The sequence below is a fragment of the Lissotriton helveticus genome, chromosome 1_1, assembly GCF_964261635.1.
Source record: "Lissotriton helveticus chromosome 1_1, aLisHel1.1, whole genome shotgun sequence".
In the NCBI taxonomy this organism is placed as follows: Eukaryota; Metazoa; Chordata; class Amphibia; order Caudata; family Salamandridae; genus Lissotriton; species Lissotriton helveticus.
The window spans coordinates 1,181,889,540-1,181,905,521 of NC_136057.1; the positions used below are offsets into that span (position 1 = coordinate 1,181,889,540).

A 15,982-nucleotide genomic window follows, 5' to 3' on the forward strand; every position below is an offset into this window, starting at 1 on the left:
CACTCGGTGCCAGGGATGATGTAGAAGAGGCAGCTCCCCCCAAAAAGAGTTTCAGGACAAAGATGGTGGCCACCTAGACCCGGACCAATGAACATTGTGGAGCCATTGGGAGCAGCGTAGCCCTGGCGGTGGAGTCGGTCCAATCCCAAAATATGGGCAGGGGCGTCTGGATGTGTTGACAGTACGATGACGGCCTGCGGATCTGTTTCGCACCCCAGGAAAACGAGAATCCCTTCACTGATTCGGAGAGGGCGCAGAAATGGCGCCTCTCGCTGGCCTCCCTGCTCTTCTTCGCCGTCCTGCTATCTGATCACCTGTGGTTCTGCGCTGAGGCAACCTGATGAGGACCCAGGAGAAGGAGCAGGGGCCCCTGGCCGCGATGGGTGGCAGCCCTTCTCCCCCTGCACCTGCGGCTGCCCACCTCCTCCCATCCACCCCCAGCTTCTCCTCACGGAGCAACCACACAATAGGCAAAAAGGATATTTTTCTAAGAAATGTTACCAAACCTGTGTGTCAGCTAGAAAACTCTGATTACCCCCTTAGCCCGTATTCTGATTAGTGCTTCAGAGTGGACGATGCTGATTAGGTCTGTAGGACATTGAACGTGCGGCCGGCAAGTAAGGCCACCCGCCTGGAACTAAGCGATTTTTACCTTTCCTTTTGTAATTCCTACACACTTCCGGATCTATTCGCCGGGCTATCGAGCCCGGACACTTTTAACTGCAGCTGGGATGTGGTCGAGGATGGGGATGGTCTCGGATGCAGGCAGTGCGTCCAGGCGTACCAGGTCTACAACCACCATGCTCAGGAGACATTCGGAGAGTTCGAGCTTTTGCTACATTAGTATTTGCAATCGGACGAGTATTCGGTGACTTTGTGTTCGAAGACTGCAGGGTAGGGGGCCTCAGTGTGGCTGCCCAGCTCTGGGTGCAGATTGTGTAACCCGGGGCGGTCAGAACTTGCAAAAGTCACCACGCTCTCTGTGCCTCGGACAGGTAGCGCACAATGCGCGTTGGTGGCTTATTTATGAAATATGCTATCTAGGGCTGTGTTTCTATGCGGTTTTATAGAAAGGCAGGGTTAGGGATTGCATGCTAATGAGGCCAATCTGTCGTGGAGAGGCAGCAGTGTTGTGCAGCCTTTTAATGTTTGGTAGGTGCTGTGCGCGTGCAGAATCTCCAGTCCTGGTGGGCGGGGCCTAAGGGTGTCAGGGCGGCCAAAGAAGCGGGATACGAAAGCAACCACAATAGATCTCACTAAGGCCATTACGTAGATGTCGGAGAGAGCAGGACAGCTGGGAAGGTTTTTTAAGACACAAGGGGGACCCAACGGATAGCTAAGTACCATGGGTATAACAGCGTTATAATGAACAAAGGTCCTTAGCTTATTTGAGAATCAAAAACAATACAGTATAGGAACACAATGGAAAGCTATACGATTTATGGTTTCCAAACCCAGCCGGGAAAGGAGTTTATTTTTAAGAAACAATTTCCAATCTTTCAATACAAACGAAATAACAAGACACAAGCCTGTGCCGTACCAAAAAGAGGAAAAGGAAAGATAGGATTAGGGTGAAAGGGGTGTCTTTCAGGCAAAGGAAGAGAGCAAGGACAGGGCACTGTAAATAAGTCAAAAATCACTAACAGTGTCGCCTGGAGTGGAGTATACACAATCTCATTTGACAATATTGTAAGTGTAAACCCACTCATGGGTGTCGACGTTTCGATCCCTATTGCTCAACTAGATACATGGGATCATCATCAGGACTTTTATAATGAACAAAGCATGCCTGAATGAGAAAAAGCCTGTTAGGAGAAACGAAGAGAAAAAGAAATTTTTCAAAAACTTAAGAGTAGTTTACACATGTATGCCAACTTTGTAACGAATTCGCAGTGTGTGACCAAGTGCACGGTGTTTGTGCCCTAATCGAGAACATAATAACAGCATTTACATACTCCTCGGAATCGCAGTGACATGCGTGAAAAGCTGCGTCAACGAGCTGTGCCGTGATAGTGATCAGTTCAGTTTATAGTATACTGGGGAGATAGGATTTCCATTGTGAAGTGATAGTGCAGGTTTTGAGTCGTTTCAATAGTTACGTGGCTAAGGGTGGATGTGTGACTGGGGGTAGCCCTATGGGTTCTAGGTAACAAAAGGTCTGATCATACCTCAGTAAATCAAGGTATGAAGCCTCGCATGGGAGGTGTACTCCACTTCAAGATTCTGGCCGAAGCAGTAGTGCTAAAATGGGGGCAGAATTAAAAAAGGAAGTTATGAGTTCACCGGTTCACAAAAACAGTGAAACGTGATTTTGATTTAAAAACATACCACGTAGTTAGATGTCGTGGAGGTCTTTTTAGGGGGTCCAGACGAATTGTTAGTTAGAGAATTACAGGTACAATTCGTAGTTCGTTTCCAACTGCATCCGATGGCAGCACTGAAAACAAAACGGGAATTCTATGTCAGGGTGAAAAGTCAGGGGGCTCCGAACTAAGGTGGTAAAATATGGAGGGACCTACCTTACTACGCTCAACGTGAGAGCGGGGTACAGATTTTGAAGTGTAGGCAACAATAGCCGTACACGAGGGTTGCCAACAATGTAGCGTTCAGACGCTGTAACAAAATCAAGGAGTGCATATCAGTACATAGCTTGAGAACGGGCCATGACTGGACAGGATTAATATTTCAAAGTTACTTACAAAGTCTAAGTGAAGACTCGTCTCTCCTGTGGCTGCTCGGTCAATGCCGGTTGCAGTGCAGCGGTCTGCGTGTGCGCGCGGAATTGTGTACAGCCACGCTGGTCACGTGACCGCTATTGCGGGTGCCATTTTAGAACGGCGAATTGTATTGGTGGGGGCCATCTTGGAGTGGATGGCTAGGCGGGCTAATGCTATCAGGGTGGGGGAGTGCACGGACAAATGGACAGTGATGGTGACAATGTGACATTAAAAGCTGTGACAGGTATAGAAATTACATATAACGTTTAGCTCCCAAATGTCCAGTTCCGTTCTTTCTTTTCATTTCTCATGTCTGCATCCAATTATGCATTTCATCATAGTATATTTATTTTTTGAAACCACAACGTTTTTGACAAAGCGCTCATTCTATTTATGTTTCATGATACCGTCTCATCGGTCATAGGTTCAATCACAGTAGCGTAGTCCAGTCCTCACTGCGATTGAGCCCTGTGTGGATGGTATTGAATTGGATGATGGATTTCAATTCCTCACGGTTTAGTAACTGCTGTAAGTTGCCACCTCTCTGTGGTAGGTAATTTGATGGATTTCAGGATGGTCCACTGGAGGTCATCTGCTGTGTGGTTCCTGCTGGCAAAATGTTCAACCAAAGGGGCGTTGGGGGTTCCGCACCTTATGCGACTCCGATGTTGGCTTATTCTAGTTCTTATTTTTTGTGTCGTCTGTCCCACATACATAAGAGGGCAAGGACTGGGAAGGGGCAGCAGCAGTGGCAGGGACCGGCAACAAGGGGAGAAGTGAGGGAGAGGAGGAGAGAAAAGGAGATCAGGGGCAAGAGCAGAATTAAATTAAGCAGGAATTAAATGGAACAGCAGAAATAGATAAATATAGAACAGCCGCGATAAAAATAGAGCAAGACACCAGTGAGGGGGCACGGGGGCTCAAACCGAGGTCTTAGGTGGCCAAAAGCACGGAAGCAGGGCACTGCCAGGTGGCAATTAGGGGCTGTATGCTGGGAGGGCAGGAAACCCAGGGGGCGACAATTCACACTATTCCAGGCCCCCAAAGCTAGAAAGGTGGCTTGGGAAGCAAGTATTAGCCATTTTACTGTATATTTAATAAACAACTGTGATGCACATCTTCAAATTAGTTAAACATCGCCAACATTTGGCAGACGGTACTTAACACCGGTGTTGACAATTAAGTGCCAGTGCTGAGCACTGGAAACCACCGGCTCAAACTGAGCACTATTCGGTTCTATAGCAAATTGGTTTGTCACTTACTGGTGGGTTCCAATTGGAATCATCGCCTCTACTACTAGATCTGTCAGCACGCAAATCTATCTTAAATAATCATGCCAAAGCACGACTAGGACTGGGAGGGATGTAGTCCCGATATAGACTTTGGTGTCCCCCAATTGGACCCGTCAATTATACATTTGTGATCAAGTTTAATAATCAGTTCTGCAGCGCTCTAATAAGAATGACAGACAGTAGTTATAATTTGAAATTTTGTATAAGAATTTGTTAAGAAAAATACATGAAATATACCATCAATAAGTTTAGCAGAAAAGCATACAAGTCATCAGTACAACGACCATGGTAAAGTTCTATATGAAATTCAACATAGACACCATCTAGAGGCAGTAAATAGGGGGTTCTCGGTTACAGCGAAAAGTACATCCTTTTTAGAGGAGTTTAACCAAAGATTTTCATATATTTTTTCACAAGTATATGGTTCCCAAGATATACACCAATGAGGAACAAGCAAGAGGAAACAACTTACACAAGAGTAAATGTTGGTTGTTCTCATAGTTTATTCAAGCATAGTAAATGAAACATTGTCTCTGGGAACACTCTTATTGTTATATCAAACTCACACCTTTATTTAGAACAAGAAACTGCATTACTAGTCATCACATGATATATTACATTTATTCAAAATAGAGGACAGTGTAAAAACGGTTTATGTTTGTGTAAGCCAGTTTGTAATGAATTTAAAGTGAAAAAATGTAGCAACTCACATGTGGTATTGTAGTGAAGCATGTATATAGCGCTTACTACATCTATGCGGACACAGAGGTGCTTACTTACATGTGTAGAAAGCTATGCGATGTAAGGTGGGTCTTCATTGTGTGCAAGCTATGCCATGTACGGTGTGTGTATAGAAGGGTGTAGCCTCTTTTTTTAGTTTCTATGTGGTAAGTCCTTGCATGTTGTTAGTGAGGAAGACTGGAGGATAATGTGGATTCAAGGTGGGTGTAGCAGTGGGATGTGGTGTTGGCCACAGTGAAGGCGAAGAGTGCTGTGGTCTTCTGGTGAGAGCGGTAAAGGTACAGGTTGGTATGAGAAGTGACGTGGCAGATATGCGAGGCTGCGTGTGGTTAGTGGGCAGTGAAGTACCACAGGCTGGCACGGACGGGAACCACGGTATGGCTTGGGGATGTGTGGTGACTGCTTACGTCAGCGCTTCCTGGTACAGCCGATTGCAGGGCTGAGCGTGTGCGCGTGACTCTGGCTGGACCTAGCAAGCGGCGCGTGCTAAGCGCGGACCGTCTCCGAGTGACGGTTTCTGAGGTTGAAAGGGGTAGAGGCGCAAGCGAACAGGCACCATGTTCAGCTGGATGAATAAGGAGAGCGCGGAGAAGCCCGACGTGCTTCAGGCGGTGACGGGCGTTTTGAAGTCACAGTACAACGGGAGCTGCTGCCGCTGGAGGAGCTTTAGCGCTGCCAGGTGTTCCATTCACCCGCCCTGGAGGAGACAGACTTCGAGAACCAGCCCATGGTGTTGCTGGTGGGGCAGTATAGTACAGGCAAGACAACCATTATCAGGTATGTACAGCCTGGACATTACTGCCACAATCTCCGCCAGGTCCCCGTGTACATAGTAGCCAAATTGTGTGCACTTCAAGGCAGCTCTGGTGTAAGATCATATCACGCTGTAATCAGGGATTCGTAGTTTCGATTTTAACACTGTGAATCAATATACCGCTTAGTATGCGCAGCATTGGGTGAAAATGTGTCTTATGGCATGAGAACACTACAGAAGTATTTGCGTTCGGACAAGTATTCTGTGAAATCGTGTTCGGAAGACTGCCAGGTAGGGGGCCTCAGTGTAGCTCCCCGGCCCAGGGTGCAAATTGTGTAACCCGAGGCAGTCAGAACTTGCAAAAGTCACCGCACTCTCTGTGCCTCGGAGAGGTAGCGCGAAATGTGCGTCGGTGGCTTATTTATGAAACGCGCTGTCTAGGGCTGTGTTTCTATGCGGTTTTATAGAAAGGCAGAGTTAGGGATTGCATGCTAATGAGGCGCATCTGTTGTGGAGATGCAGCGGTGGTGTGCAGCCTTTTCATGTTTGGTTGGTGCTGTGCGCGTGCAGAATCTCCAGTTCGGGTGGGCGGGGCCTAAGGGCGAACACAAACCCCGCTTCCAAAGAAGCCGGACACAATAGCAACGACAATACATCTCTCCAATACGAAGCAGCGCATGCGCTGCAAGGCAGGCGAAACCTAAAAAGCAGGTGCTATCTTACAATTCAAAGTGCATAGTACATGGAACAAATAAACTTTTAGGAACATTATAAAACTTTTTTTAAAAAACATAAATGTAGTGTACTTTGTGGTGATCAGTGGTCACAGGTCCAAGATGGAACTTCTGTCAACCAAAAACTCTGACAATGTCAAACAAATACTGAAGTTGTAAATAATGTTCCCTTCAGATATTTGTAGTGTACTTATAGACTGCAAATAGATTATGTTACTTACCTTGAAAGCATCTGTTCTTGGCATGTAGTTCTGTAGATTCACATGCTTTGCATAACCCTGCCATCTACTGTTGGACCCGGATGTTCGCAAGTTGTTTTTCTTCAAATAAGTCTTTCGAGTCATGAGGTCCTCTTGGTAATAGTGTGCATGGGCACCGACTCCATTGTTAGATTGTTATCCCGCAAGAGGATGCGAATGAAGTACAAGTGTGTGTAAATACAGAGATGTTCATGCAAATTAAATATAAATTAGAACAACACAGACCATAGACGTCCGGGGAGGGTGGATACATGTGAATCTACAGCACTACATGCCAAGAACAGATAATTACAGTTTTCTTTTTGCATCTCATGTAGGTGACTAACCGCCCTGGGTGGGGTTAGACAGGAAGCCATATTCTACTAATAGCCCACCTCTGCTAGGATGTTACGACCAGTGAAGGTCGGAACATCCGGTCGCTCTTCAAAAGTGACTCAACGCGTTTTCTATTAAAACCCTTTTCTTTCATAAGCAGGTTTAATGGTAAAACACTAGACATGGGACATTTTAAATGCCTTGAGTTTCTCTTAATATATCCTTTGCATAGGGCATTCACTGCAACATTACGGCTCACCCATAGGTTCCAAGTGCAGAATACAAGATATAAAACCTTATAACATTATAAAGTCACACAGATATAAAACAAAACCGAGACCTTTAGAATGGTTATTTTTTGTTACAGGACTTCCATTAAAGGAAAAGGTAAAAGATTAAATGTAAAAGAAAAGCAGGTCTAAACAGAGATTGTTACTCATCTGGGCGCCGTTGGCGTATTCCACGTTAATGCGCATAGGAAACTGCGTGAAAAATGGTCCGCACAGATGAAAGGGAGGTGGCCCAGCCCTGCCTCAAACGGACGTGGACGGGCGCAGACAGACTCGCCCTTGGCCCGGGCAGGCCCGCACGCATGTTGGGCTGCAGGAGAAGCGGGCGGTTTAATTAGGCACCGCCGGGCGCGGGAACGACCTTGGCGGCAACACGCTGCCGCAGGGCAAGCTGGGACTCGCAGTACCCTAGTCCTGCAAGTGTAGTGAAGATTCCCGCACTGCGGGAGAAGCCGGAGGGTTAAATATGTGACTCCGGGCACGGAAACAGCGTTGGCGGCAACGCGCGGCTGCAGGGCAAGCTGAGACTCGCAGTTCCCTGGTCCCGCACGTGTAGTGAAGACTCCTGCACACACAGGGCACTGCAGTGGCTGGACTGAGACAGTTTAGAAAGACTACTTCTGTGGGTGGCCCAATCAGTGCTGCCGCCCACTGGTAGCATTTAATTTACAGGCCCTGGGTATATGGTATACCACTCTACAAGGGACTTACAAGTAAATTAAATATGTCAATCAGGTATACACCAATTAAACATGTTTATGGAAGAAGCTCTTGTAAACGAAGTAAGGCCTTTGTAGGTAATTAGTCCAGTAGAGTACATTAAAAGAACAGGTTTATTCAGACTCAGTTATAGTCAGTTCCAGGTAACTGGTAAGATGTTAAGTAAGCCCCTCCTGTAGCAGCATCCTGCTGCTCAGCCTCACTCATTCTAACTGACAGACAGCCAAGCACTCATGAACACTCCATTACATCACATACACACTGGCTGAGCAGCAGGGAACTAAGAGATAACCGATACAATTGAAACAGAAGCACTTTAGCATTGATTAGCAGTGGTAAAGTGTTCAGAGTCCTAAGGCCAAAAAAAGATACAGCAAAACGTGTACCTAAAAAGCAAAACGACTACAGCAAGACCACCCTAAAGATGCCAGGTCTAACACATCCTCCTTCCCATTCACTGCAGACATATGTATATATATCTCCTAAATATGGATAGTAGATATGCTGCATACTTGACACTGTCATTAGTGGCTACCCACGGTCATAGCTAAAGCGTTGCCCATATGGAAACAATCATGGAGATATCTCAATACCATGGTGTGAATGGAGAGCTCAAGGAATATGGATGGAGATCGCTAAACTAAACATTTCAATAGTTCACGTTCAACATATAAACCATATCCACAAATGATTAGATCCTAGAATTGCTGATGTTCCATGTGCTGTGTTTATGGAGTACCTGCTCTTCTAATCCTATCAGGCGCTAAGGAATGTGTCCAAGTAAACAACTCGCCAACTCCCAGAAAATTATTTAAACCTATTCACTTGACATCGCCTAGCTTCGCTCGGATACATCCCTAGGTACAGTCTGCCCTGCTGGTTTCAGTGGCAAGACTATAGAAACAGCAAAAGAGGCATACATTCAATCGAAAAGCGAATTGTTCATCAAACCAAACTAGGGAGCAGACGGCAGTTTTACCAATAAAATGTGTCTTGACCCAAGAGAAAGAATCCCTCTCTATTGGAAGAAAAAAGAAACATGACAGTTTTCTAGATTAAATAAGAACGAACTTCAATCTAAAAATATAGGCAGCACGATCAAAAACAAGCGGTCAACAACATTCGTTTCCTTAAGTCAGCAAAGGGAAGCAAATGCGTCTCGAGCCACATAAAATGCAGATGGCAGACTGCGTTTTTTCCTTTCCCCCAGATCTTGGGAGCTGAGCGCAGCGAGAGTTCCCAAGATCAGGAAGTGCTGCAGGCTGCAACAGACACAGGCATTTTCCTCCCAGCTGGGACATGCACTTCCCGGAGTCACACTTCCTCTCACTCCCAGACCCTCCCAACATCCCGTCAGCCTTGCGCAACATCCGAGGGCTTCACCATCCCTGCATGACACACGGTCAGCAGCGGCCTCTTGGGGTGCGAGGGCATCCGTGTATCATGGAACACCACAGAGAACAAGGGGATTCCAGTGAAAGGCTGGGCACGGATTGGGGCGCAATTAAGCCAACAGACCAATTTACCCACGTTTGTGCAACACAGGCCCACCTTACAGTAGGTACAATCATGGAAAAGCACAGGCTAAATCTTCAAGAGGTGGGCATAGTTTGCCAGCCCCCATCACTCGTGTTCTGTGAGTATTAATCAAAGATGAACCCGTCAGCGTACACTCGCGGCTCAGTAAACATGACCTAGCAGTCACTACTACTTTAAATGCTACGGCAAACTTAATGAATGGTTTGACAGCTAATACACCCAGCCAAGTATTACTCGCAGAAACTAGTAAGAAACATGGCCCGCTCATTATTTGAGGAGTAGGCAATATGTCAGATGTGAAAATCCAATGCTGGGAATAACAGATGCCCCATCCTTTTGCCCCTACTCATCCTTCACCAATTCATCAGAGTCTCTGATGGGCCATGTGTGTCTTTGCTCGTTTTTAAGAACTTTACCGCCCTTATCCTTTCTGCAGACACACATGGCCTGTCAGGTAGCGCCACTGCCCTACAGCCTTCCGAATGGCCCTCGTGCATAGCTAACCTTTGCAGAGCTCTAAGCTACCACTGTTAATGCCAGCACTCATAGCCCCATCTGCAGCTTCCATTGCCTCTTACACATTGCATCTCTCCTACAGAACAAAACAGCTCATACCCAACAGCGCCTGGCCTGAACACACCACTGGTAGAGCCACCGCTGTATGGAACTGTCATAATCCGTTATACCGCCCCAATGCTTGTCCGCAGCCTACCTGCGTTACCCTCCACAGCTCATCGGTGCCTCTCCAGCTAAGACCATAACACACACTGCCCACCAGCCTCTCCTCCGCAGCTTACCAGTGCCCCTCCCGCACAGGCGCTCGTGCGTTTCCCCTTCGGTCCCGAATTAGTTTAATTACATATCCATGCAGCTCCCACGGTACCACTGAAACACCCCAGTGCCCAGGACTCACCATGAAGTCGCTGCAGAAGCTGTCTTCACCGCTGGGCTCCTTCCTCTCCATGGCTCGCACCCGCTGGATAAAGCTCCGTAGGATCACCGCCTGCTCCATGCTGCCTCGCGACGTGCCCGTTCCCCTATATCAGCAATTGCCCTTCAAGCCCCCATCCAGCCCCGTGCCGGGTCGCGCATCACGCCCGGCGGCTGTTCCCAGCCTGGCTCCTCTTCCTAGGCTCGGCGACTCCTCCGGGTAAGGGAGGGACTGGCCGGAACTGGCGGCGCCGAGCCCTCCAACGCCCACACAGAAACAGAAGACGGACTCTACGTTAGGAACCGTGCGTGCGTGAACAAAGAAGAAGGACTGGGGAACCGTCGCCGTGGCGCTAACGTGCTGCCATCATCCAATGGGAGCGAACTCAGTCGCCAACTAGAAAGGAATTGAATTGTAGACTGACCTGGTTAACCAGACGAAGAAAGAATGTTTTGTTGAGTATTAGTCAACATGTTGGAACGGGAATAGCTCGGAGTCTCCAGTATTGACCTAATGTGGGCGGATTCATTAAATTCCACTGAATATAATAAAGGGCGTGCTATATGCTTTATGGTATCTTGTCCCTGAATATACCCTTATTGAGATTACTCCATTATTCAGAACTTGGGGGTGTTCGTTAGTACCTATTCTATAGACAAGGTTTATTAGACTGGAGATCGATTTTTTTAAATAATGTGTTTAGGAGAATGTCTGTTGGTTTGGAAGTTGAAATGAGGTTGCAGGTTGCTTCTTATGTCACATGGTGCCATGTATGAATGGAATAGAGCAGTGGTCTTCAAAAATGTTTATGCCGCACCCTATCAATAAATTAAAAAAAGTATACACAGTGAAATTATTAGAATCGGGGGTGAGGGTTTTGAAAAATATTTGGAGTCCCTTCCCTTTTAACTCCTTTTCCCAGCCGGGATATAAATGACAAACGATGCTAGTGATGGCCCATTTTGGTTCCACTGAAAGCAAAGCACTGTTATCAGCATAATGCTGTAATGATGCTCAGGTGAGGTAGAAGATTGAAGATAAGGTTTATTGAAGACAAGCAGGTACATCCACACAGCAAGTAGTTTCTAACTGAACTGAACTAACTCAGTTCTAGAATGCATAGTGATGTACTGTAATGGTTACTATGGAGTAAGTAGCTATAGTGACAGAGATACCACATCTCCTCTCTTTAAATGAAAAATAATAAAATAAAACAAAGTACACAAGTAAAATTCACTTAATAACAATAAGAATACAACGTAAGAAAAAGATAGATACAAGGTAACCACAATCCCTTTCTTTGCAACACATATAATTTACATAACATCACTTCTGTATTTTGCTGGTATGTTTACTGCTCTACCAGCTCGTGTAACTCTGCTAGAGCAACCTGAAGATTTAGCAGACTCACTGGAGATGATTTGAGTAGAATTATTAGAGATGACTCCAAAAGAATGCAGACTGGAGGTTGGAGAAAAACTGGATGATTCATGATTAGTAGTAGATGAACTTATGACCTCATCCCACATCCAGTTCATGGAAGAAACAGGTTTTACAACTTTTTTCCTGAACAAGAATCACCACAGAAAGCCATTCTGTTGTAATGCCAAACATTTCCATCACTTAATTTGGCAGATTTAGGGTAAGGAGAAGTGACTTGTAAAGACACAAAATATTTGCTTTTACCTTTTTTAACTTTTGAGGATAATTTTACTTTAACCCAATCTCCAGTCTTTAACTTAATATCATTGGCGTTGTGTGTTTTATCAAAATGAAATTTGCAAGTGTCATGCATTTTCCTTAAATTGGATCTAACTAAAGCTGGTGACCATTTGCTGTAAATCTTCTTTGTGTTCCAAGCTACATTATCTTTACTAAAAGGTTCTATGCCTCATAACATTCTGAAATGACTATAACCAGTTCCCGTAGGAGTGATCCTGTAAGCCCTTAGGGTGCTCATGAGTTCTTTTTCCCAATTTTACCTGCATTTATAGATGCTTGGACAACTTCCCATGATGACTATTAAACCTTTCAACAATTCCATTTCCAGCAGGATTATAAATTGGAGTATTCTTTCTGCAAATTCCATTCCTTTCTACAAAATTTGAATATTTCCCAGATGCAAATTGTGGCCCATTGTCACTTAGAATCACTTTGGGAATTCCTTCCCGTAAGAACAAACTTTCCATAAAATTCATGACGTGTTTACTATCAAAATTTTCAGTAACGTCAATTTCAGGCCATTTTGAATAATCATCAATGACTACTAAAATGTGTTTATTGTTTCCTTCATTGTCCTCAATAGGGCCTAACTAATCAATACTGAGATTTTCCCATGGGCAATCAGGAATTACACTGGCACCAAGTGTAGGTCTAAGTACTCTATGGGATTTATCTGCATCAGCAGAAACGGAACAAAGTCTGACAACGTTTTCAATATCTGTGTCCATTCCCGGCCACCAATATAGCATTTTGATTCTAGATTTCAACTTTGTGATGCCAAGATGACCTTCGTGATTAATTCCTAACACTTTCATATGTAATGTAGTGGGAACAATAATTCTTTCACATCTACAGATGTAACCTGAGTTGTCAATAGACAGTTCATCCTGGATTTCCCACATGGCCCTTAAGTCTCCTTGAAGATCGTTTTTGTTTGGCCAGCCATTGGTGATGAGACTTGCAGCTTTACATAGCACATCATCATGAGAATAACCACTGTCCTATTCCTCTTTAGTAATTGCACTCAAATCATCAAACACAACAGCCACATTGAAATTGTACGAATCCGGATATGAATAAGAATCATAAGGTAATGGTGATCTACTGAGGTAATCTGCTACCTGATTTCTTTTTCCTGGTAGGTTTTCAACATCATACGTAAAGTCCAACAACTTCAGATTCATTTTTGCAATCCTCGGGGTGGCTTTGAGTATACCCTCTGAGGTTAATACTTTGAGTAATGGTTTGTGGTCTGTACGAAGAATAAACCTAGTACCCCAAACAAATTGTCTGAACTTTCCATAGACCAGACAGTGGCTAGCATTTCTTTTTCTATTACTGAATATTTTTCTTCAGGTGTAGATAACAAACGAGAAGCAAATGCAATGGTTACTTCTTCACCATCATTGTTTATTTGTGAAAGTACCACTCCTAGTTCCTTGCCACTAGTATCAGTTGTGATGATACTATGTGCAAGGTTGTCAAAAGCTTGAAGTGGAAAAGCAGCTGTGAGATTGGTTTGGATTTCCTTAAAGTCACGTTTGAGTTCTTCATTCCATACAAATTCTTGTTTAACTTTCAGCAATTGTCTCAAATTGTACATTTTTGTGGCAAAATTCTTTACAAATTTGGAATAAAATTCCGCTAATCCAAGAAAGGATCGTACTTCGTCCTTGGATTTGGGTGAAGATGGTTTTTCAATAGCTTCAATCAAGCATTTCTTAGGGGAGATACCATCACCACCTACTTCGTGACCTAGATATGGTACAGATTTCATTCTAAATTTGTATTTTTTTAAGTTCAGCAGTTAACCCTTTTTCTGCCAATTTTTCTAATACAATTTTTAGTTTTTCATCACGCTCACTCATGTTTTGACCCATTATTAAGATATCGTGTTGAAAGTATGTTATACCTTTTATGCCCTTAAACAGTTTATGCATTAACCTTTGGAATACGTGATGGCGCAGGATTTCCTGCTCAGTTTACCATACTCACCTGGGCCCATACACATCCACACTTTGAACCGGTAATCCAGCTTAACTACCTGCCAATCAGAATTTTATTTCACCTTAGTACTTACACCTGTACACCATGACTTACCAATCCTTGTCACTTATGCTCTATGTCCTAATCCTGATGGATCAAAAGGAGTTAGAATAATAGGTAGATAATAACATTTACTTTCATAGAATAACCACAGACTCTGGAACAGTTTTAAACACTTTATCTCTACAATATTTTATGAGTCAAGATCCAAAGTAATGCAGTCAGGGATATTTCAAGTAAGAAAATAATTATTAAAGCATACATCTTTCAGGACTTTAAGAAAAACACCTTTAGACATTAGTACCTGGGAAGGGTGAGAAAAAGAAACGATACAAGGACATATCACACAGATTATATTTACCTAGAATGGTGCGAGGACCAACCCTGGCTACGGGGTGGGCAAGGAAAAGAAGCTCCCAACTAATCAGGTGCCAACAGGACAGGACTGGTGCAGAACAGGACAGGTAACCTCTGCTAAGTGCAACGCCAGCATCACACCCCTCTCTACGGCTACTCTCGGACCCCGAATGGGTAACTTGACTCTTCTTCCTCAGCAAAACTCCTGATTTTTCTGTCAAAGTGCTCGACTAGCACTCTGTTCTCAATTCTCCTTCAGCATACGTTGGGTCAGTGACAGGTCTTTGACAAGTCGGACAATCTAACTGACTAAGCCTACCTTTGTTATACCATTTCAGAGTGCGTACCAACCCCTTAATGTTGCAAATGTTATGTGTTCCCTTCGTTTGATTGGTCAGAAAGATGAGGAGAGTTCATCACACCATACTAAGATGAGATAATTTCTATTCGATGTAATTGATCAATGTTCCGGCCCATAATTTTACTTTCCCATGATTTTATTCCACCCAACAATATTAGTTTCAATTCATATATAATATATTAAATACAGTTCATATTTCTTACTCTCCTGGGGTCACACGGTCAGATTCCCAGGAACATTGTGAGTAAGTCAGGACATGGCTGCTTGTCAATGTCAGAGGTTTTAAGGTTTTCCATGATCATCTGCGCAGATGCAGCCTTTTCAAAATGGAGTTTGCTACACCCTCCAGGTCCAGATATGAGATAGTAATAAAGTCAAAGAAAGACAACGTTAGAATACAAAAATAAATGAATGCACTGTATACCTCTTATTTCTACACTAACCCCATTACTTTATTTTAACCATAGCATCAATAGTTAAGCACTACGTACAAAGTTTAGTTCGAGCTGGAGCATGTGCATTAGTATGTGAAGTTTCAAGCGGCCATCTTGGCACTAGTGCGCAGCTGCAAAGAGTTCCCACCAAAAGCGAAAGACGTTATACTATGTAGATACAGTAGACGCATGAGCAGAAAGGTTCCTGCGTTTTCGGCGTCCATTTTTAGTCACTGAGATTACTGGTTACTAAAACACATATGCAAGCTTCCCCTTCTTACTATAAATGTCGTGAAATGCAGTTTTAGTAATCACAAAACATGTTGGTTTATAAATTACAATTTATTTAGAGAAGATTGAATCCGGGCAAGTTTTTGTACTTATGAAACCTTGCTCCATCAATCCCCTCTTTGATGGTATTTTATACCATCACTAATTACAGAAGCAGATGCCAACTTTAGTATTCTCCCAATTCGATTTCGTCTATTACTTTAGGATTTCCTTTATCTCTTTTCTTTTGGAAACCCTTCATTCTTTTGTATATATCCCCTTTCATTTCTCAAGTTGAATTTCATCGTATTTTCGCTTCTTTCTTTTCTCATTTACTGCATACCACTTTCGGTTTCTGCAGCATTTGCACCAGATCATTATCACTAAAATCAATAGGACTATTCCCATTATTGGCATCAGTATTCAACCTACAATACTTTTTACTACATTAGAAAACCAACTACCTACAGAGGAGAGACCATCAGTTAGTCTCTTCCAT

At 44.0% G+C, this 15,982-nt stretch overlaps 1 protein-coding gene and 1 pseudogene across 3 annotated transcripts in view; one reads left to right on the forward strand and one right to left on the reverse strand.

Moving 5' to 3' along the window:
• The window catches only part of PTPN12 (protein tyrosine phosphatase non-receptor type 12), a 445,738-nt gene extending 435,166 nt beyond the window's left edge, over window positions 1-10,572 (reverse strand). For all 3 annotated transcript variants that reach the window (XM_078679268.1, XM_078679259.1, XM_078679277.1), the window contains exon 1: window positions 10,276-10,572. In XM_078679268.1, coding sequence (XP_078535394.1) covers window positions 10,276-10,374 — 99 coding nt within the window. In that variant the 5' untranslated portion in view covers window positions 10,375-10,572. The remainder of the gene's footprint in view (window positions 1-10,275) is intronic.
• LOC144822138 (NALCN channel auxiliary factor 1-like) lies at window positions 153-11,718 on the forward strand (annotated as a pseudogene).
• Window positions 11,719-15,982: the final 4,264 nt, after the last annotated feature.